Source organism: Diadema setosum, chromosome 16, assembly GCF_964275005.1.
Source record: "Diadema setosum chromosome 16, eeDiaSeto1, whole genome shotgun sequence".
Taxonomy (NCBI): domain Eukaryota; kingdom Metazoa; phylum Echinodermata; class Echinoidea; order Diadematoida; family Diadematidae; genus Diadema; species Diadema setosum.
Window position 1 is genome coordinate 26227689 of NC_092700.1, and position 22950 is coordinate 26250638.

A 22950-nucleotide genomic window follows, 5' to 3' on the forward strand; every position below is an offset into this window, starting at 1 on the left:
CGGAAACAATAATGGGAAGAGGAAGTAAGAATCACGAGAACCACATGGCCATAATTATCAAGAGAGGAGATAGTCGCTGAAAGAAAAGGAACAAAATCTGACAGCGTGCAGAATCAACTTACGGATTGGTTTCATTTTATATAGCCATTTATTGATGTATAATAAGTGAAGAGTTTGTTCGCAAAAACCGATAAGTCAATTTTGAAGATTTTGAAGTACGGTCTCTGTTCTAAAGTACAAAATAATACCTTTTAAATGATATATCGGTCACTACATAATTACATTTTGAAAGTTATGGTCAAAAGAAGCATAATTTTTCTTATTATTCTCTTTATTTTTCTTGACCTTAATCGCAAATATCTCCATTTGGCAAATATGGACTTATCCGTTTTTGCAAACAAACTCTTCAAGTATTGAACTATAGGCCTAAACACGGGCATATGTCATAGTCAGTCAATGAATGAATGATTGAATAGATGAATGAATGAATGAATAGATGAATGAATGAATGAATGAATGAATTAATTAATTAATTGATTACTAAATTGATTAATTAATTAATTAATTTATGGAATCAACCAATGAATGAATGAATGAATGAATGAATCAATCAATCAATCAATCAATCAATCAATCAACCAATCAATCAATCAATCAATCAATCAATCAATCAACCAATCAATCAATCAATCAATCAATCAATCAATCAATCAATCAATCAATCAATCAATCAATCAATCAACCAATCAACCAATCAACCAATCAATCAATCAACCAATCAATCAACCAACCAATCAATCAATCAATCAATCAATCAATCAATCAACCAATCAACCAATCAATCAATCAATCAATCAATCAATCAATCAATCATCATTCATTCATTTATTCACTCATTCATTCATTGTATAATTTATTCTTTCATTCAATCCATCTCGATCGATCGACTGTAGAAGAACACTACCTGGTTGCGAATGATGGAAAGTATATGTAAGCTTAAAACCAGGACAGCTGTCCTGGGTCGTTTGTCCAAGACATTCAACAAAGTTCCACATCAAAGGCTGCTCTACAAACTACATGGAGTCTGCCGTGGAAAGCATGCAGAATAGCAGAGTTACACCGGGGTGCCAGAAGGCAGTGTCTATACAATTATGGTATAGTTGATGTTTCTTCTCAGCTTCATTCTTCTCTCTATATCTATCTTTATCTGTACGTATGTATCCAGGCCCATATATATTTTTAAATCTAAATGTCTATTATCTATGCACCATTCTATCTATTCTTCTATCCATCGATCTGTAATCCATCTCTCATCTGTTATATGTATGATTATATTCTCTCTATATCTATAGGCCTACCCGAGTCTGTCGATCGATGTGTCCATGATCTATTAATTTCTGTCTGTCTTGTCTGTATTTCTGTCTATCCATATCATCTTCGAGTCTCATCTTCATATGGGGATATGGTGAAAGGATGAAACATAATAAAGGAATTCATAATTATTATATAAAATATGGTGTTGTTATAGATAGGAGAGCTAAACTTGCATTCTTTGTGGTTCATGACGACGAGGCTGTTATAATGTAATATTTATGATGCATCATCAATTCTTAATCAATCAACCAAGCTATCCCTGTACTCCCCCCCCCCTCTCTCTTTATTTATCTCAACATAGATTATAATAATTGATAAATAATTTCGTTACAAGTGTATGTATTACATACACGCAGGATTCGGGCCACTGGGTCATTCATTGCTAATGTCGGGCCCTGATGTACATTGTGTTCCGGTCTCTTTAGGCCCTATTTGGTCAAACAGTGACATTATATACCCGACAGTCGAGAGTTCATTCTCACTCTCCACTAAGTCTCCAGTAAAGATCCCATAGCCTAGGTACTAGCCCTAATAGGCCTACTTACTTTTCTTGTCATTTATTTTGTTTCTTGCACAGAATAATCGAGAACAGTGGAAACCCTATCAATAGACTAGTATTTTCTACAATCTTTGTCTGGCGAAGGGCGCGAGATCGGGCATAATCATACTACAATTCGTTTTAGTTGACGGTTTATCTCGCGTTCTTATGTGAACCTTGGCCTGTACTTCGCTTCAATGAATGAACTTGTCATTAGTGCATGTCTTGACCCGCAGTGCACTCCATACAACTCGAATTCAAGTTCGATGGTGCACTAAAAAAAAATAAAAATAAAAAAAAAACCTTATCTAATTTTTTTTTTCTTTTTTTTTAAGAAAGCTGCGGTGAGTGGGAGTCACATGATAGCCGCGCCAGCAGCTGTCATACACAAAACAAAACAAGCGCTACGCCTGCAACTACCTCCTATGCACGCACGTAATGCATTCGCTTTTCTCGCTCGTTCATAAAACTTCGTACAGTAGAGGAAGGAAACAGACACGGAGAGACACTTTCATGCTGTCAGAGCTTCGATAGCCTCTCTCTTTCCCCATTTTAAGATGGCTGTCGGCTCTGAAGGTGACGCATATTTTGCCAGTGCTCCTCTTTTGAAACATGAAGATGGCGAAGGAAGCGTGGAAAAATCTGACAAGCAAACCAAAGAGGAATTTATTGTCGCCCCGAAAGGTAAGACTAAAGAGTGAAATGTAGTCCCATATACTATATTCCATGTATCCACACATATTTGCAGGAACTTCGCCTTCCCCAGCCATCTGGCCCAGGCCCAGCCAGCCAGCATCCAACTCGGATGAACTAGAATCTAGACTAACGTTAGACCTAGTAGAAGTCTAGAACTCTAGATACAGTGACAATGTAGCAAAGATTTTGTAATAGTCAAGTGGATCATGTGTGTGCCTTGAAAACTGATAAATTTGATAAATTTACAGGCTAAATTTTACTCCCAACAAACACCGAGGGTCCGAAGTAAATTTAGATCTAACGTTAGATCTATAACAACCACTTCAATTCAGATTAACATGTAACAGAATTAGAAACCTAGACGTAGACCGATGGGCGATGGTATCTGTCTCTTCACGGTTGTTGGCTTCTTATCCGACGTTGGGACATGTAATGTATAAACTATAATGTATAAACTATAACCTGTTTACCATACATGTCCCAACATTGGGTAAGATTACAGAAGCCCACACCGCGCACCGTGAAGAGACAGATACCATCTGGCATCAGTCTACTGTATTAACTTCAGACACATCAGTCAAGTTCAGATCGGGACTGGCAGCAGCTTTCTTTTTTTCTTCCAGATTTTACATCAAAATTTCGTTAGATAGGTCTAGTCGAAGTAATTTACTTAGATTTAAAAATATGGGCTAGGCCCCTAGATTCAAATTAACTAGATCTATACACAGCCCAGTCACTGTAGCAGTGTAGGTAGCGACAGGGCTGTACAGTCGGGACCACCAACTATGAAGAGAGTTCAACAATCGCAATGCTTTCAATTTTGATACTTTTGATTTTTTTTGTCACCTCAAACTCATCTGATACAATCTTCAATAATGAGACTCTATATCTATGCTATCAATATTCAAATTCACATTATGCAACTTACCGAAAATGATGATAATATGCAGCATGTGCGAACGGTACATCTGATACTAGTAATCGGCAGTTCACTCCCTCCATCTCTCGGTCGGCCGTACGTGCTGCTACCAAAAATATGTCCTCTGTATCTCATTATCTATCTCATTATTTTCATCCTTTTAGTTCCTGGATGCATTGCAACCCGCCACGTCTTGGCCTTCTACGGCTTCCTCGGTTTCGTCAATGTCTATGCAATGAGGGTGAACCTGAGCGTCGCCATGACAGCGATGGTGAACGGCTCCACCTCTGCCATCAACGCTTCCCAAGTCAGCTGTCCTGTCAATGAGTCCCTGTATGGCAACTCGACGCACAAGGTTGGAGATTACTTTCTTTAATCAGGAAAGGCATACCATAAACGTCCATATTTTCGTGCGATTAATTTTTTTGCGCTGAGTTGCTCAAAAACATTCGCATGTTTGTGAATTCATGCTGCACAATTTTCAACCCATTTAAAGTGTGCAGAGAAAATTGTGAAGATACTTGTGTGGGTTTTAAAATTTGTGCGGCCAAAATAGTGCAAAATGCGCAAAAATTAATGCACCACAAAAATTTGTGCATGTACAGTATCCCATTGTGGGTGTGGGGGGGGGGATGGGGAGGGGAGTGTCTTTGTTTTCAAAGCATTGTATGGCAGATTGTGCACAGTATTGGCAATGTCTAATATGAATGAGAGTTAACAGTTTTTATTTCTTATGGGATTTCATACATCCATCCCCATCATGGTGTCTAGATAATTCCTACAACATGTAGTTGAAGTTGTAGTGTGAAGGCAAACATGCACTTATAAGTTATTGGGCCTACAGGTAAGTTTACAGAGGTTCAGTGTTATTGTTTATTATCAGGGAAATGAGCACTGCAAGAAGGCGTACCTACATTCTACCTGAGGAGCCATTATATCTTAGTGGATAACATTTACTAGACAAGCCTCTATAATTTGATGAATTTCTTGCTGATCCTCAAATTGCCTACCTACCCATTGCAAGAAGATCGAAGTCAATGCTCGTGTTTCAAATTGGCAATTTTTTGTTTTGCTCTTTGTTTCAGATTTTGTGCAAGCAAGATGAATTGAACCAGCACAATCTAATCATTCTCCAGTGTCACGCAATAAAATTCAGAGGTGCAAATTTACTGAGAACAAGCCGATTGTACTCTATGAAGATTAAAGTCAATCCTTCTGTTACAAATTGGCAAATTTTCATTCCTGATGTGGTGCATATCTAATGAATCAAACCAGTTCAATCTCATCTCTCTCTGTAGTAAGATGTCAGAGTTGCAAGCTTCCTGAGATGACAAGCTAATAAGTTGTGCAGCAAAAATAACACAAGGACTTGATGGTTTGATTCTAGGAAGGCGAGTTCAACTGGGACTCCAACACCAAGGAGCAGATTCTGGCCTCCTTCTTCTACGGCTACATCCTGACCCAGATCCCCGGCGGCTTCTTGGGCGACAAGATCGGTGGCAAGTGGCTCTTTGGTCTGGGGGTACTCTGCACGGCCATTTTCACCCTCCTGACCCCCATCGCTGCAGACATGGGTTTGGCCTGGCTCATCGCCGTCAGAGTCCTCGCTGGAATAGGAGAGGTGGGTGTCAATGTTAGATCAACTTATTAACCCCGCCAAGGAGGTTATGTTTTTGTCTGTGTTGGTTTGTTTGTCTGTTTGCAAAATAACCCCAAAAGTTGTGAAGGGATTTGGATGAAACTTACAGGAAAAGTTGATAATGACACAAGGAATAGATGGTTCAATTTTAGTAGTGATCCAGGAATTTTTATGAGTTGAATGATTTTTTAATCTTGTGTCGAATGGGGTCAATGAATTTGGGAGTTTAAGCTGCACAAGGTTTGCATACCCACACTATTTAAGTGTGTGCTCTGCTCAGGGCACTGCAGAAGCAGAAAGCTGATGAGGTAGATGTAAACGCAAGACTTCTTTTATCATTGGGAAATTGGGCGATTTTCAGCATGATGTGTATTTGTGTTAAATGAGCAGCTTTGCAAAGGTCTGTGCTCTCAGAGTGCCTTTCTAGTTTGTGATGTAGTGGGAAGATTCCTATTCCATAAACAAGCTTCACTCAGAGGTTGGACTGTATTGTAATTTGTGTTTTTACGATTTGCATGCTTGGTGTATTATTTCTTACCATTAGGGTGTGACGTTTCCTGCCATGAATGCCCTGTGGGCCCACTGGGCGCCCCCCGTTGAGAGAAGTCGTCTGCTCACCTTCACTTACGCAGGTAAACCAGTTGCCATGGCAATGAAAAGAATTTAAACTTACAAAACAGTATTACGAGCGCAAAGGGTTACTGTAAAAGTGGAAATTTTTGCTGAAGGGTTTTTTTTTTTTTTTTTTGCGCTCGGCCCTATAAGATGAATTTCGTTTTAGCTCCTAAGCAAAATATGAAGTGGCATTACATATAATGAGCAAAACAAAAAAAATGACATCTTTCTTTATTTTTGTGCTTGTTTCATGTTGTGCGAAAATATTCCCTTTTGTGGTATACTGTAGGAGTTGATTTTATCAATATTGTATACACTGTTTTAGTAATTTTGCCACTTTGGGCCAACATGGGGGTCACCGTTGGCATGTGTAATACCCAGTGTTTAGAAAGCGCTAAATGCCTGGAAATCTCAATAGTGAGATATTGTGGTTGATATCGTGCAATGTTGCCAATTTACTGATCCAGACAAATGGTTATACTTCTGAACATGCTCCTATAGATGCTGTACTGTCAGATATTGAATTGTACAACTGAGTGAGCGTTAGAGTTCCAGGGCTATTTACTGTATGTCTATTGTCACTGTCCTATCAGCGTATGCTCCCTCTTATCAAGAGGATTTAGGTCAAAGATTCAAAGACAAGTGGGGATTTGAATGATAAATCCTTATTGTGTTTCCAAAGGCATTATGTAATAGTTATCACAGGCTCTTGATGTGGACTACCACACATGTAAACAAAGAGCCATGCAGTAGTGCAGTATGCACACTTATGTTGTAAATGTTTTGATTTTGCATTCATTTCCAAATTGTGCCATCACTTATTTATCTTTTATGACATGAGTTTATCATCATTACTGTTCTCCATTGTTTCCTGAGAGTATTTCACCAATACAGCTGTAATGTGATATTGAAGGCAATGCCAATGAATGTGTACTGTACATGCTGTTATTTTCGCGAATGAGGAGGTCATGGACATTTTCGCAAGATGTTGTTTTCACGAATTGACACTGATGCTAATGTAAATACGCTATTACCCTAGCGCATGGACACATTTTTGTGTGGTAAGTTCGCGATCCAACTGTGATTTGTGAAATTTGCAAAAATTAAACCCTCACGAAAAGAACACCTTATACAGTATCATGTGCATGACTGGTACATGGCAAATAAAATCAATGAAATAAAACTTGGTTATGTACTGACTACAAGTAATTGATCATTTCAAATTTCAGTCTGAATGAAATAGGCTTAATGATATAGAAGAATTTTCATAGAACTCAAAACAATCACTGTGTTTAAATTTGTCTTTTTAGATCAAGTACTTTCCGCTATCATTCACTGTATTAGGGGCTATGTCAGTGGTCAACAGGTCAGATGATTCTTACTCTTGACCCTCAAACTGATCAAGTGTATTTTTTTGGAACATGCCTGTCTCATTATTTGCACACTCTGTACAAGGTCTGTTTGCGAAAAGCAAAGAATGTACCAACCTCATTCACTGATGAACCAGGCTATGTAGGGCAAGGTCATAGACTATCAAAGAACATAAAACATGTGGCAAGATAAGATACCATAGAACTAGATAAGCTCATATAGTCGCTATGTCCCATCATCTCAGTGATACATATCATACCCAACAACCAACAACAACACATGTGACCATGCAGTATATTACCAACAAAAAGTTGCACGTCCCAATTTTGTGTGAGGACTCAAAAACAGTGTGAAGAGTTGTCCTAGTCAATTTTTAGCTTTTTAGATTTTCCGAAAGAGCAATAATTATTCATCTGTTACATCATTATAAAGTTTGGTATCATAAAACAAATGGGAAATTGTGTTGGTTTTTTTTTTGTGTGTGTGTAATAGTGTGATGAAATTAGGTCTGTCTCTTAGGGGCCCCTCATCATTTCTTCAAAAAAAAAAAAAAAAAAAAAAAAAACCCTTTTTACACTCTTCACTTTCAACTCTAAACTTTTGAAAAGATAACACCACTGCATTGAAAGTTGGTTTTAGTCATGAATGAAGTGTGCTCTATGAGCATTCAAAGTTTTAGCTTATTCCAATAATCTCTTCACTGTGGTTGCGGAAAATGGTCCTGTTTTTGTCCCATTCATTGCGCTGAGCACAGTTTGGTTAGATTAAACGCTTGAATAGACCCTAAACTTCACAGCCTCTTTTCTCAGTAAACACTTTTCAGCAGTGTATACATTCTGTCCACTATTTAGATATTGTAGGAAAGTCCATTTAAATATTGAGTTATACAGTGTACATCATTCTAAAGTTTAGAGTCTGCTCTCTCAGAATCTGCCCTTAACTAAAAATCCATATTTGGCAACTTTTTGGTATATATATGATATGTATATGTATGTGTATGTGTATATATATATATGATATCACATAATATGCACTCGGTTCTTGGTTGGTTTGATCCTTGTTTATAGTCAGAACAGTAATGAATGTGATTACAAAGTGAATCTGAAGTAAAATAGTGATCCTGAACTCAAACCAGTTGTACTCTTGAAATATGCAGCGAATTTTGCTTTTAAAATGCTTCATTTGTGATCAAAAGTAGAACTGTGAGACACTAGATTGACGGGTTTGTCAGGATATGTTCGAATCTGCTCAACTCTGATGAGCTTTGTGAAATCCCACTTATTGCAAGTGTATAATTCGCTGATCACTTCACAGAGTTTTCACTATGCTTTGTATAAAACACTATATACATGTAGTACTCTACAGGGATTAGAGACCCTCCCACTCTCAAAACTCTATGTGGTATTTCATCCAAGTGACAGAGTGCTTTGTCTGTATATTGTGGTAAGAGTATAACGGCACAAAGCTCACGGCTTCCATGTTTGACTGAACCTAGGACCTTGCATGTTAGAATAAGATGTGTTACTCAGAAGACTGACAAGCCTGCCTTATCTTCAGCTTCTTATGTCAGCAAAAATGGGCATTTTCTCAGAATTGATTTACATGGAAAAAGATGCAGTAATTCGTAGATTTTACTTGCAAAGTTTTCTGGGGATCAACACCAGTATTTTTTTTTTCAGAACATAAGCGGCCATTGCCAAATCAGTGTTTCACAAAAATTGAGATATGAGCAACACACGTGTGGCATGGATGTACATGACATGTATAGAGATATGACTTTACTAGGTGCAGTACAACGTATGTTCAGTACTGTACTTCAAATGCACACTGAGCACATGTTAACCCGTTGAGGACAAGTCCCGAGTATACTCGGGCAGGTGTCTATGGGAAATGTGTGTTGTAGCAAAATCAGTCCGTCCTCAACGGGTTAATGCAACATACATAGTGCAGCACAATGCGTACTCCATTTTGTGTTTCATATGCACATTCAGCACAAATTGTATGTTAATGCATATCTTCTCCGCAAGAGAAAGAAAGTACAGAAATAAAAAGGAACAAAATATGTGCTTGGTTGTATGTATGCATGTGCATGAAGCTCATTGCAGTGTGAAATGCAGGGGCGGATCCAGGAATTCTGTAAAGGGGGGGCGTGACTAATATTTCTGGTGCCACTTCCGGGTTTCATTGCAGTATTTTCTTTTTATTTTCTTTGTTTTTAACAAAAATTAAAGGGGGGGGGGGCGTGCGCCGGTTGTGCCCCCCTCTGGATCCGCCACTGGAAATGTCCCAACAATGATGTATTTTACGTAACCTGGATCATGATCAAACTTTAGCCACACTCTGCCTTTTTTCTTTTTCCCTCGACAGGTTCTCACTTTGGCACAGTTTTGGCCCTCCCAATCTCTGGCGTCCTCTCTGACTCAGACTTCCTTGGGGGTTGGCCCTCAGTCTTCTACGTATTTGGTGAGTCCACTTCAAGGATTCTTTGGTGACCTTTGAACTGAGGAAGTATTTACAAGAGAGAGAAAAAATGTCGAGCTAGCCTTTACTCATCTGCATTCAGATGTCTTTATTTCTCACATCCAACAAGAAGTGTGATGTAAAAATAACTGTTTATGCTTGATATTGCTTATGTATGTGAAACAGCAGAAGTGTAATTAGTAAACGGTGTGTTTTTTCTTAGCTGCTCTTGTGACTTTAAAGATTTTACCCCCAGAAGAATTGATAATTAAAGATTAGCTTTAAGATATAAGTAAAGTTGGAATGACTTACAATGTACTATTTACTAAAGCCCTCGTTTTCAGGGACTTGTCAATATTTTGATATGTCTCACTGTCCACTTTAAAGGCGCATAGACCCAGTAGTTGCGCTGTTACATGATAATTCCGATCACCATTAGCATATACAAAGATTGCCGAAGTTGAGCTGTCATCAACAGTAAAGCGTGTAGATGTTACTAGGTAACGTTGCCTTTGTTGTCTTCTGCGCATCACATGCAGTCTGTAGTGATGCCAGGATGGGCGCGTACTTCCTAGTATGACGTCACAGAAGAAGTTTGCTAAAGCTGTCATCATCAGCCAAATCATGCGCTGAACTGTGATCAGACCACTGACTACAGTGGATAGGACTCCTTTGGACTCGGGGGAAAATGGGCCAAAGCGTAAGTGCTAAAGAGGAGTCAATGGCACGACAGGTCTCTGCAGGAAACTTGCGCCGTCTGCATTTGACTAAATCACCAGGTCCATGTGCCTTTAAATGGACCGCACCCATATTTAGGTGTAGTTATATGAGGCGGTGCATGTGTGTATGTTCTCAAGACTGACTGCTGTAGTAATACACAAATCAAACTTACTTCACCCAACTTTTGAAGTAGGTTGACTTACAGTGTATGTGTGCCTATTAATTGTTTTACCCGTGTGTCTAAACTTCTCCCTCCCTGTCCTGCAGGTGTGTGTGGTGTTATCTGGTTTGTCCTTTGGTCACTTCTTATACACGACTACCCCGAGAAACATCCACGCATCTCACAAGAGGAACTCACATTCCTCCAAAAGGCAATCCAGCCTGTGGCTAAAGTGAGTCTTTTCAGAAAAATTGTGTTTATTATTTATTTCATTTTTCTTTTAATTGATATTCTTGTGTATTTAAGGTGTGATAATTGTAAAGTTTTATCAATGTTTTTTCTTTGGTAATGCCCCTAATGTGTATGCCTGAAAAAACAACAACAAATGGAAGAAATGCTTGAAATCACTAATCAAAAGTCTCAGCAAAAGCTGATATTGAGATTTACTTGGTGAATGGATACTGTGTATGCCATATAGCGGTATTTAGTTAGTCCAATTTTTCACAAATTGGGACTTACTAAAGATTCTGCAAGTGGTTAAATTTGTAGTTGTGGAGTACAGTAACGAGTGGAGAAATGTATGTGTGCATGTCACATTAAAGTTTGGGAATAGCACCTGACTCGCAAAATACTCGAATTTAATACTTCCCTACCTTTTCCTCGGGCCGGCCATCTTTTCAAGCAATGCTTACAATGGCAGCCCTCTGCATTATCGCTTCTTAAATATAATATTGTTATCCCTGCTGCATAGACATACATACCGTAATATTATATCATTAATTTCCTTTTATATCGTTGTTTATGCAAGTCAAATGACTCTGTTTCAAATATACTTTGTATGTTTCCCATGTCCATGATTATGTAATTTATGTATATATTGATTTGCAGAAAATAAAGTATCTATCAAAAAAAATAAAAAATTCACAATTAAGATCAAAACTCTTCAAAATATATGGCATATAAAGAAACTCTGTTCCTTATGTGGCTTAGGCTCCGGTGTGTGCATGGCCGCTCAGTACACGACTTACTCCTCCCCCTCCCCCTTTATGTTTTCCCTTTTCCACATTTTCTCAATCTCATCCCTCTACAGAAACCTAAAGTGCCTTGGTTTGAGATGCTGACGTCCGTGCGTCTGCTGGCCATTTCCGTGGCTCACTTCTCCAACAACTGGGGCTTCTACACCTTGCTCACCAACCTGCCCTCCTACCTCAAGTTTGGCCTCGGCTTTGACATCTCACAGGTAAGGAGACGGCGGTACTGCTGCGGGATGTGGCGCAGGCAGAAATAGCAGATCATGCCTCTTGAGAACTTTTGCCTATCATGTTAGCTAACATACATGTAAAGGCCAATTCTGTGCAGAATTACATGTATAGTGTCTGATATGGATTTAGCATGAGGTCATATAGAACAAGTGCTGCAGAGCCAATTAAAATCGTTCAAATTTAGCGTTTTGATGCAAGTAAAAGCTTAGTTCATAATGATACATGTATGTAGTAGCTCATACAGATCTGGCATGTAGGTACCATTGTATCTAATGCAGTTGTTATTATTGTCGCTGTTCATAACTCTGCTGTAAGAATTAAAACTTTAATCACTGCAGATAGCAGATAAAGCATCTTTTACCCTTCCAAACCTCCAATTATTGGAAAGAAAAATGCCTAAATCATGTACGTACGATACAGACTGCACTATATGAGTATAGTGCAGAATGCATGTATGAATACGTTGTTGTCGTTTGTTCATGTGTTTGTTTGTAAGAAGTGATGCATCCATGTTAACAACTGATGGTATTATTATTCCAGCTTGTGCTACACTGCTCATCTATTAGCTGTGGTATATCTGTCTTTTACAGAGCGGCTTTCTGGCAGCTGTGCCCTACCTTGTCATGTGGATCCTGATCAACACCGGCGGTCAGGTCGCCGACTACTTACGCGGTCACTACATCTTGACCACTACTCAGACGAGAAAGCTATTCACAACTCTAGGTAAGATTATTGGCAGGTTGATTGGTTTGTTCTTCCATTAAAGGGACTGTACAGTACTGGTTGAGGTGGGGATTCATGTTTTGAACATTCCTAAGTGAGATAATGAAAAGCCTCTTATGAAATATGAAAGAGCATGTAATTTTAAGAAGGATTCAACGTTTATTTGATGAAAATTGGTTTTCAAATGGCTGAGATATCCAAAAAAGTGCTAATAATAAAAGGCGACATGCCACAACTTTATTAGGATCTCTTTGTTTCACCTTGTTTTTGGGTATCTCAGCCATTTCAAAACCGATTTTCATCGAATAAATTTTTGATACCCCTTAGAACTGCATGCTCTTTGACATCTCATAGAGTGGTTTCTGAATATCTCGCAAAACGTTAGAAGCTAAATCCTCACCTCGACCAGAACTGTACACACCCTTTAACATTCCCCAATGTTGATATAGTACATGATATATGAAATCATTTGCAGTAGGACCTCGATTATCCGGCCACGTTGGGACCGGCGGGCCTCCGGATAATTGATTTGGCGAGATAACAGAGACATGCTCAAATACAGCACTTCCTAGCATATGTTGCTAGGAATATACATATGTTATTACATTTTACCAATTTGATAATATAATTATCTGCGTGGCATATGTCATGTTTCATCCTACATGTGATATGGAAATAGAACGAAATATAAGTAAGATATCCCTTCATGTCTCTTCATATATTATTTGTAAGTTATATTGACTGACAAGAAGATCGATATTGCGACTCGTTGAATACTGCCGCTGCATTGTACTGTAACCACTGCTGTGCACTCAGTGCCAGTGACCAGCGCGGCACCAGTCATTGACATAAGTATCTTTTCACAAACTGACTTGAAAGTTATATAGTTCGCTGCCATAATTGAATTATGTCCTGTTGTGTATTTGCACGAAAATGGTTGAACTTGTGCTTGTTTTGAGTGAGATTTGGCACTGAAAATACATGAAAAAACAGAAAACAAAAATGTCAGCCAGTCAACATCCAGACAACAGAGAATTGGGATAATCGATGACTGGATAATTAAGGTCCTACTGGGATTTCTCTCCGATCTTTGCCGTTGCCAGGTCTGGTGCTGCCGGCAGTCTTCCTGGTCATCACCGGCTACATCGGCTGCGACCACGTTCTGGCCGTCGCTTTCCTCGCCCTGGCTGTGGGCATGGGCGGGTTGGCCATGTCCGGGTTTAACGTCAACCATCTGGACATCGCCCCGGCCTACGCGGGCGTCCTGATGGGCATCACCAACACCGTGGGCACCGTGCCCGGGATCCTGGGGCCGTCCATTGTTGGCCTCTTCGTCGTCAATCAGGTCAGTCGTCCAGGGGCTTCTTTCATTGTACAGTATGTTTCCCCCCCCCAAAAAAAACAACAAAAAAACAACAACAACAAACAAACAAAAAAACAATCAGATTTTTGCATTGACAACTTCCAATATGATTAAACTGTCTGAATGCTACTTCAGGGACTTGAAATGTAACATCTTAGCTCTACATGTTTTGCAGAAAAACCCCATTCAATTTCGTTAAGTGGTCACAGAAAAATTTTAATTGTTGTAAAGCATGTCATGGGTCTGATTCTTCCAAGTTTAGCACCTGGACGTTTTTGGAATGATTGATTCACTAGTTTTAAAGTTATCATTGTAGAGGGTCCTGTTAATTTTTTTTTTTTTTTTTTTGGGGGGGGGGAGACATACAGTACTTAGTGGAACTAAAATACTGAAAAATAAAGTTATGATTGATACAAAGTGAAGGCCAGTGAATATTAATCTAGATAAAATTCTTTAGTGTGACAGGATTGTTGTATATTCTGGGTTTGTTCCTCTTTTGTTAGTTAATTTTTTGTTTATTTTGCCTGAATGGCGATATCTTGAATTTTCCATCAGTACTGACACTGATGTATGTGTCACAGTGCTAGTGTTAGAAAGATAGCCTTTTGTTTGAATAGTAAATTAAACTTTGATGATGAGATGTCACTTGACTAGAGTTTGATTGTGTCTGATGTGTTTCTGAGTGAACGTAATTAAAATTTTTGGCCGCTTCCTTTGTTTCTAGTACTCCATCTCACAGTGGCAGATTGCATTCTGGGTATGCTTCGGGGTCTACATGTTTGGCGCCCTCGTTTACTTCCTCTTGGGAACCGGTGAGCTACAGCCGTGGGCCGACCCCGAAAGGCTGGAACGAGAGAAGCGGCAGAAGGCGGTGAACCACGGCGGCGGTGGCGACAACGAAGACGGACAGCTTCCGTACTGCCAGTACGACATCAGCAAGAGCGTCAACGGCAGTGTCTCCCACACTGGCGATTCGCGGGTGGTGATGCAGTAAGCACAATAATATGATGGATCGTAATATCCAGTCAGCAACATGGCATTTATTGAATTGTACTCATTACTAGAAAATATGAAGTTTGAGGTGGTGGCGGTGCTGTCAATCAGACCAGCAAATTTTAAGGAACAACAATGCTGTGACCACGGTGATAAAGATCACGATACAGTTACCTGGTGTAAGCAAACTTATCTTTCTCAGTACTGAAAAAAAAAGTGAAGTCACTAATCACAAAACTTGCATGTCCATACTCTGGAATGTTTTAAGGAGGAAAAAGTCCTTTTACCTTTGTGCATATAAAGACAAAACTGTTTGAGATATCCTGTAGTATTTTTTGCATGTGCTACAAAAGCACCATTGTGTGTGAATTGGTTACCATAAAAGGGGTCTCCAATAATACGCAGGTGTTCTCTGAAGAATTCTTGGTCAACATGCACAACTGTCAACCCACACACACCTAGAGGCATTTTCATTTAGGACAATCACAGACACAGACATAGCACATATCACAAGATATCAAATGCAAATTGCTGAGATTGTGCAACTGCCATTTATAGCCAAAATTTCTCAAAACTAGAGTTCTTTCTTCCAGTGCTTTCTATGTGAAGCCAAGGAAACTGTGCATGCAAATGAACGTCTTGCCATGTGATGAGTATGAATTCCTCTTTTTAGGGATCACTGTCTACAATGCCTCATTTTGCAGAATATTCTTAGCTCCGTCAGTTTATTGTAATTTCTAGGTGGAAGGCAGTCTACTCAATTCGGTCATATATTTGAAGCATTTAGATCTGCACCGGTGGCAAGGTGCGAAGGTGTGCTCTTGAAGAATATGCATTCTTGTCGTGTAGAGCCGATCAATGCATTCTTTACATTCCCCTGCATAGACTGAAACGTTTTGAAGCATTTCATTTAGCGTAACAGGTACGCTTTTCACAGACTTGTCAGTCAGTGACCATAGATGATGAAATAATTGTTATGTATTACAATAGAACCTTGTTAAAAACAAGGTCGGATACAGCAAGACACCTCTTGATTACATGGAATAAAATTAAAACGTGAAACTAATCTTTTCGGGCCATCGAGCACGAATAATTGCTCACACGAAATTATTTACTTTTACGGTAACGGGTTTGCCTATTTGACAGCATGGATGCAGTATTCCATTTCACCTGTTGCACAAAAATCAACAGACTGACCACTTGCTGTCAAAGTGGTCTCGCTATTTAGGTCATGACACACTTTTATGATCACGGCAAAGGATGCTTTCTAACTCGGACGAGCTCTTTGTGATGTGTATACTAATATAGATTGCCGGTAACAAAGAGTGATAAACCTTTTGATCACTTAGGTGGGACTCCCCACTACCTTTTTTGTTGTTGTTGTTGTTGTTGGTTTTTTTTTAAAGCTTCCTGTTAGTACTGCCAAACGTTGCCTTTCATTTCGGCTCACATAAAAGACAAGAGCAAATAACTTGTTTGCAAGTAAAGTTTTAAAGATGGCATTGCTGGAAGAGACAGTGTGTACATGATAGAAAATTTATCATTGTAGTCCCATGTGCCCATATCCATGTTGGTACAGTTCAGCATTGTATGTGATACTTGTGCAGTTTGCTGGCAATAATTTTTTTTTGCATCTCACTTCTCAAAATAGAGCATACAGCGACTAAGTGCAATTGTTTCGAGAGCCAATCCAGTGAATCCGGGCTATGTTGTGATCAAGCGCGCCGGAACACTTCTGGTTTTGGGGGGGCAAAATCTCACCGGGGGCACATTTTCTGTGACGATATGAGATCCTCGTCGCGGGAGCGAAGCGAGGCGAGGGGGGGGGGGGGGGGAGGGGGAGGGGGATACCCCCCCCCCCCCCCGGGAGCTTTTGTAAAACAGGGTACAAACGTCGCGTTTATAGACCATTTAAAAGCAAATTTCTAAGGAATTAAACATAGTGAAAATAATCAGTGCGAAGGGCCATGATTATTACATACGGGAGTACATGATAATGTGATAGTGTGAGATCCTCGGCGAGGGAGCGAAGCGACCGAGCGGGGGGAGGGTGTGGGAGGGGGACACCCCCTCCCACGGTAGGGACTTTTTGTAAAAACAGGGTACAAAAGTCGCGTTTATAGACCATTTAAAAGCAAATTTCAAAGGAATTAAACATAGTGAAAAATAATAATCAGTGCGAAGGGCTATGATTATTACATACGGCGGTATATTATGTGATGGTGGAGGGTGTGAGAGGGGGATTTTATAGAGCATTTTAAATTAATTTTCTGAGGAATTAAACATAGTAAAAGAAATTACTGCGAAGGTCTATGATAATAACTTATGAAAACTTTTCATTTTACTATAAGTACGGGCAGAACGAGCGAGCCACTTTCACTTTGCAATTTATCTGAAATGTACTCATTAAAAGCTTAAACGTGACCGCATCGTTCGAACAATAAAAAAAAATATTCTTATACTGCTAAAAAGCAAAGAAGAAAATGAAAAATGTAAGGTTTTCTATAGGTATGTTTCAGCGGGCACACTCGAGGACAAGAGGCTACCATCTATACACTAAATTTACTCATAAGGTACTACTAGTGTATAGATACAATAATGTATGTTGTTAGTGTATTATAATTTTCGCCCCGTTAGGGGCGAAAAATTTTGCATTTTTAGTTATGAAATTGCAACATTTAGACGAGAAATATGCCTTTATTGTTCATTTTGGTCTTTAAATCACTGATCAATTATTTGTTACAGGGGGCACTTTGGGGGGGCAAAAACTCGTTTTGCCCCCCCAACATTTTGTTTGGGGGGGCAAGTGCCACCCCTGCCCCCCCGCTTCCGGCGCCCTTGGTTGTGATGTTATTCTCTTGAGGTCTGAAATCTGAGCATTGATGTAGACCTACACTCTGAAATGATTTTCTCGTAGCAATGCAAATCTCTGTGACACTTTGAGCAACAATTAAGGAAGGTGGAAGGGATCATTTTCATAATCATGCTTCATGAGAATTGTAATCCCACATAAAATACAATAAAAAAATAACAAAACAAAACAAAGGGAGGGGTATAGGAGAAGAGAGACAAGTACCCCCCTCCAAAAAAAAAAAATAACAAAGACAAAACAAAACAAAACAAAACAAAACAAAAAATGTACTAACAATTAAAACAAAACTCAAAATATCTTATTCCATTCTGTTCGATGTAAGTGCTTGTAGATGTGTGTCAGTCGGGGTGGACAGGTGCAATCATGCTGAATACGCTTGATTGGGTGATTGTCACAGGACCAATATGTTGGATGACAAATCCACTTAGTGCCATTCATTTTTAACATTTGTTAAAATTATCATTATGTAGTATATGTATTTTTCATTTTAAAGCTTGTAATGAAAAGTTCACTCCAGAATTTGTTGGGAGTAGTTTGAAATATTTTTACTTAATGCCTGTGCAAGTGCACAATGATTTAAGGTAGGAAACAGAAGAGTTATTAATGTTATGCAAAACAATATGTCTACATGATTTGACATCAACATAAATATTATTAGCAAAACTGTTGCAAAAATGACATTTTTTCTTTTCACCCCTGAAATCCGTGATTGTTGTTGTTTCTTTTTATGTTTGCTTTTTTTTTTTTTTTTACATAGTCTTGTTCATCCCAGGAATTATATATAAATTTTTATTTTTGTTTACATAGCTTGCTGGGTAGACCAGAAAGTATTGCAGTTTCTAAACATGTATTGTTTACTTTAAAGGACCTACTGTAGATGGTAACATGAAACAGTGCACTCCAGGTGTAGCGAAGTCCTCAGAACCGGCACTCTTCTTTCAAATTTGTTATATCGAAATTTCGCTATAGCGGAACAGTGAAGTACAGTATATACAGATGTATAGATGATAAATTTGGGACCTGAATTTTCTTTTCATTGTAATGTAATTAAAAAAATATATATTTTTATTCATTTTTACCGTGTTCATTATTATGGGAGTACACTGTAACACCTAAAGTGAAAATGAGCTTGTAAATGTAATGTTCATTTGGCAAAGCTACAATGGTTATATGATGATACATGTATAAATGAGCTGAAGTCACCACTCTTTAATACACAATTCATTGTCGAGTGCTATCTTGTGCTTGTTTTTTTCCACTTTAAAGTTTTCCCTCGCTTTGAAGGAAGGGAATAATCCAATAATTTGACTGGTGAACTTTCATTTTAGGTACAGACCCCAAAACAAAAATCGAAGATATTCAAAGCTGGTAGTAGTAATTGTAATAAAGGTAGCGTCCACCGTCACCTAGACCCAGTTGACAAGGGATTCTGTTTTGCAAGCTACTTGTTCCTCTTCCAACTTTGGCACTATGCCAATTATCATTTAGTTGTTGTTTCAGAATGACCTGTCATCACGTGTGTTCTTTAATCATCAGTGTAGTTGGGCTAGTGATGTGGTTGTATGCTGTAGTATTATGGTGCCACAATTTTTCAAAGCCGATTTGTGCATAAAATATATTTATCACAATATATAAAAGATTTTCTATTTTTACATGCCATCATATCTAATGCTTCTCTTTAAATCTGTGTAAGATTTGACTGTAAATTGTTCTCACATAATTATTTGTATATGTGCATCTTCTGACAAAATGTAATTAAATTGATACAAATATTATTTTACCTGTTGTGTATGCTCCGTTTCAAGTCACTGAGTAAAAAGGAATATGTATAAATGAAACGAATATTCAAGACTATTGTCAGTGAAAGTTGACAACTCAATTCCAGCATATCCTATGAATTTGAGGGTTTGTGGAACCACAAGTATATGCATCTAAAACAACTAATTGACATGATGCAACATGTAAAAAAAAAAAAAAAAAAAAAAAAAAAAAATCTGAAAAAAACCCACATAAAAAATGTATTTATATCATACCTGATGATCAACATACGTTTGTACATCAAACACACACCACCTACACACCACCAAACAAACAGACACACAGGCACACACTCTAGCACATGATTATATACTGGCAGCACAACACTGAAAACAGCAGTTGAAATGAGACTATCAGTCACGCAATTATCATTTGGGGCGTTTTTGTTTTTATGCTGAAATTCCATGGCCAACGTGAAAGCATCAGTTCACAAATGCAATACACCACTTTAAAGGGAGCAAATGCTGCAATGTTCTTGAAAAATATCATCGGTAAATGGGAGCATGAGCTGTATCAAAGTGATGGTGATGACAGCGACGGAATGCAGGGAGCAAGACTCTGAATATTTTTTCGATGTGCCAATTTCAGTGCATTCATTACAAGTAGTTTATGAAATACCACAACAAAACATTTTGTTTCACATTAAAATATTTCCAAACCAAACCAAAAAAAAAAAAAAAAATATCAGCCAACCTCGCCTAAGTTGACCTAACACGAATCAAGTCTACCCCAGATGGATATGGACAGTATGCATGTGTTAATTTTGTTGAGAAAGTCAAAATTTGGTAAGTCGAAGAATTTTGGGATTCAAAATAAGTGAGGTTGATTGTATGTTGAAGCTTTCAATGATTTATGACAGGTATCTTTCATTTTTTGTGTGTGTTTTATTGAGTGTGTGTGTGTGTGTGTGTGTGTGTGTGTATGTGTGTGTGTGGGTGTGGGGGTGTGTGTGTGTTGCTGGTTTGTTATTTGTAGTTGTTGTTTTGTGAAGGGGAAGGGGAACTCATCTGCCAGATAACATGCTTCTTTGTGCTGTTGAGTATGCAATCAACCTATGTGACAAGAGCACAGTACGACAGTATAGATACTTGGATACATGCAGCTGGATGATGTCTTTGCACTGTTCTGTAATCAATTACGCGGATGAACGGCAGCACCACTCCAAATAGAGTATGACATCTTGATCTTGGCCAGAAGTTTCTCCATCTCCGGGTACTCTTTGAGAAAATACACAATATCATCTTTTCTGGGGACCATAAAATCTCTGTTCAGGCTGCCAAGGAGTAGCAAATCATGGAGAAAGGCTCTGTCTGTGTAAACTTTGCACATCACACTTTGAAAATTTCTCCACAGTTCAAGGTTGGAATGGATGCCTCGGCGTTAACATGATGGACGTGGATTCCAACAGTACCACTCAAATGGCCCACAATCTTGCAGGTTCGCTATATCCTGGTCCTCACCACACCAAATGACAGGCTCGTTCACAAGCTCACCGTGATGAAAAGCAGGTGATTGGGAAGGCACAAGGAGCAGATAAACAGTTGCTTTCTTTTTCAAACATTTACAGACATATGTACAGTAACTTCACAATTTACATATTTACACTTTCAAATAACCATCAAGCACACAGACTGAAGTTTTATAATACACACAGGAAAACTCATTATGCTGAGCTGGAATCAACCTTACGCTATTTCAAAAAGGCATCAAGTGCAAAATGTCGTCTTACAACATCATCTCACATTGTACATGATATAGATGACCAAACTCGGATGACCATCTGCATGCTACACAGGAGTGAAAGATTGCTTAGCGATAGGTCTATGAAATAAAACAGCATCACCACTATATAAAATATATCTCAGCCTAGAGAATTTTTGTTCATCGATAAGTCCACCAAATATGACAGAATCACATACAGAATATGCTTTCTCTGTGCTGTGAGTCATATACTCAATGCAAACAAATGTTAGTGGGGTCCAGAAAATTACCAAAGAAATCATTCCATTTTTTTTTTTCTCAAACACCAAACATCTCACTGAAATACCATGCAGAAGACCATAATACTAAAGCTGAATCTAAAGCCTGCCGCACACTATATGACTCACGACCTTACAACTGACAGACTTTGAATCTGAAATAAACAAGCGGTGTTTACTCTGAGGATACTGTGATTTATTTCGGATCCAAAGTCTGTCAGTCGTAAGGTCGTGAGTCATATAATAGTGTGCGGCGGGCTTAATATATCTGGTAACTGTCATTTTATATGACTAAAAATGCAGAGTAGCATGATTCAAGTGCTGCTGCGTCTGTACAGTGAAACCTTCAAAAAAACATGCATACAATTTTTGCCGATGACAATATATCCATCATCTACTCCAGATATCAGAGAAAGAGCTACACATGTCCATGAAAGCAAGACACTCTATTTGTGACTGGTGATCCCATCTTTGCAAATAGTCACTTAACTGTAAAAGTGAATATTTTCATGCAAGTAGTTTTTCACGCTCGGCTGAGTAAGATGAATTTTGCGTGTCTCTAATTCCGCAGAATCAAGAGATTATAGGATACATGGTACACATACGTGGTAAGCAAATATATTCACATGCTTTTATTTCTGCACTGGTTTCTGTTGAAATAGGTGAAAATTTCCACTTTCACAGTATTCTGTCTGGCAAGAAGTCATTTACAGATGCGACTTCAGTCTTGCCTGATGAACACATCTTTCCAGAAGTTTAATACATTGTTGCTGATTTTCTGAAAGAAGGGATTGCTTGTATCTCCTCCTTGGGGACAGAAAATTTTCAAGACTTGGTTGCAGTCTTGACTGGTGAACCCATTTTTCTTTTGAATTGAAACAATGCTTCTGATTCTGGAATGCAGAGTGTACAAGTGAAAATCGGAGGAGGGTGGAGCATGAAGAAGTGACTGCAGTCTCGAATGGTGACCCTATCTTCTCACAAGTACACAAGGTTTGCTGATTCCTCTATAAGTCCTAGCAAAGGGCCGGTGCCATTGATCTCCGGGAGACTGCAGTCCTAAGAAATGGTGGCCGTCTCGAGTGGTGAACCTATCTTCTCACAAGCCCACAGGGGTTGCTGATTCCTATCAAAGGGCCAGCGGCATTGACCTCTGGGAGACTGCAGTCCTAAGAAATGGTGGCAGTCTCGAGTGGTGAACCCATTTGCTAAGATAGTGACAATGTTGCTGATTCTCTCCCAAGTCACCAAGGAGATTGCAGCTCTAAGAAATGGTGACAGTCTCGAGTGGTGAACCCATCTCTTCAGATGGCGACAATGTTGCTGATTCGCTCCAAGTCACCGAGGAGGCTCTGCATCTTGCTCTTCAGGAATGCATCATTCATGGTGGCCAGGCCGCGGATGTCCGGACTCAGGCCGGGCAGCTCAGCAAACTGCTGCTCCAATGC

At 39.0% G+C, this 22950-nt stretch overlaps 2 protein-coding genes across 2 annotated transcripts in view; one reads left to right on the forward strand and one right to left on the reverse strand.

Moving 5' to 3' along the window:
• The first annotated feature begins 2463 nt into the window (after positions 1-2463).
• On the forward strand, positions 2464-15070 carry LOC140239927 (sialin-like). The gene is made up of 10 exons (XM_072319745.1): positions 2464-2596; positions 3692-3882; positions 4915-5148; positions 5711-5798; positions 9520-9615; positions 10600-10724; positions 11583-11732; positions 12345-12477; positions 13581-13822; positions 14565-15070. Exons 1-10 carry the CDS (start codon positions 2470-2472, stop codon positions 14832-14834), a joined length of 1656 nt encoding a protein of 551 aa, XP_072175846.1. The 5' UTR covers positions 2464-2469; the 3' UTR covers positions 14835-15070.
• A 5370-nt stretch (positions 15071-20440) lies between these two features.
• Positions 20441-22950, reverse strand: part of LOC140239754 (uncharacterized) — a 32406-nt gene continuing 29896 nt past the window's right edge. Inside the window, exon 22 of the mRNA XM_072319574.1 lies at positions 20441-22949. Coding sequence (XP_072175675.1) covers positions 22807-22949 — 143 coding nt within the window. The 3' untranslated portion in view covers positions 20441-22806. The remainder of the gene's footprint in view (position 22950) is intronic.

Coding starts and splice junctions, on each gene's coding strand:
- LOC140239927 (XM_072319745.1), top strand. CDS start 2,470: ATGGCTGTCGGCTCTGAAGGTGACGCATATTTTGCCAGTGCTCCTCTT. Junction 11,733..12,344: donor TCGGCTTTGACATCTCACAG/GTAAGGAGACGG, acceptor TGTCTTTTACAG/AGCGGCTTTCTGGCAGCTGT. Junction 13,823..14,564: donor GCCTCTTCGTCGTCAATCAG/GTCAGTCGTCCA, acceptor CTTTGTTTCTAG/TACTCCATCTCACAGTGGCA.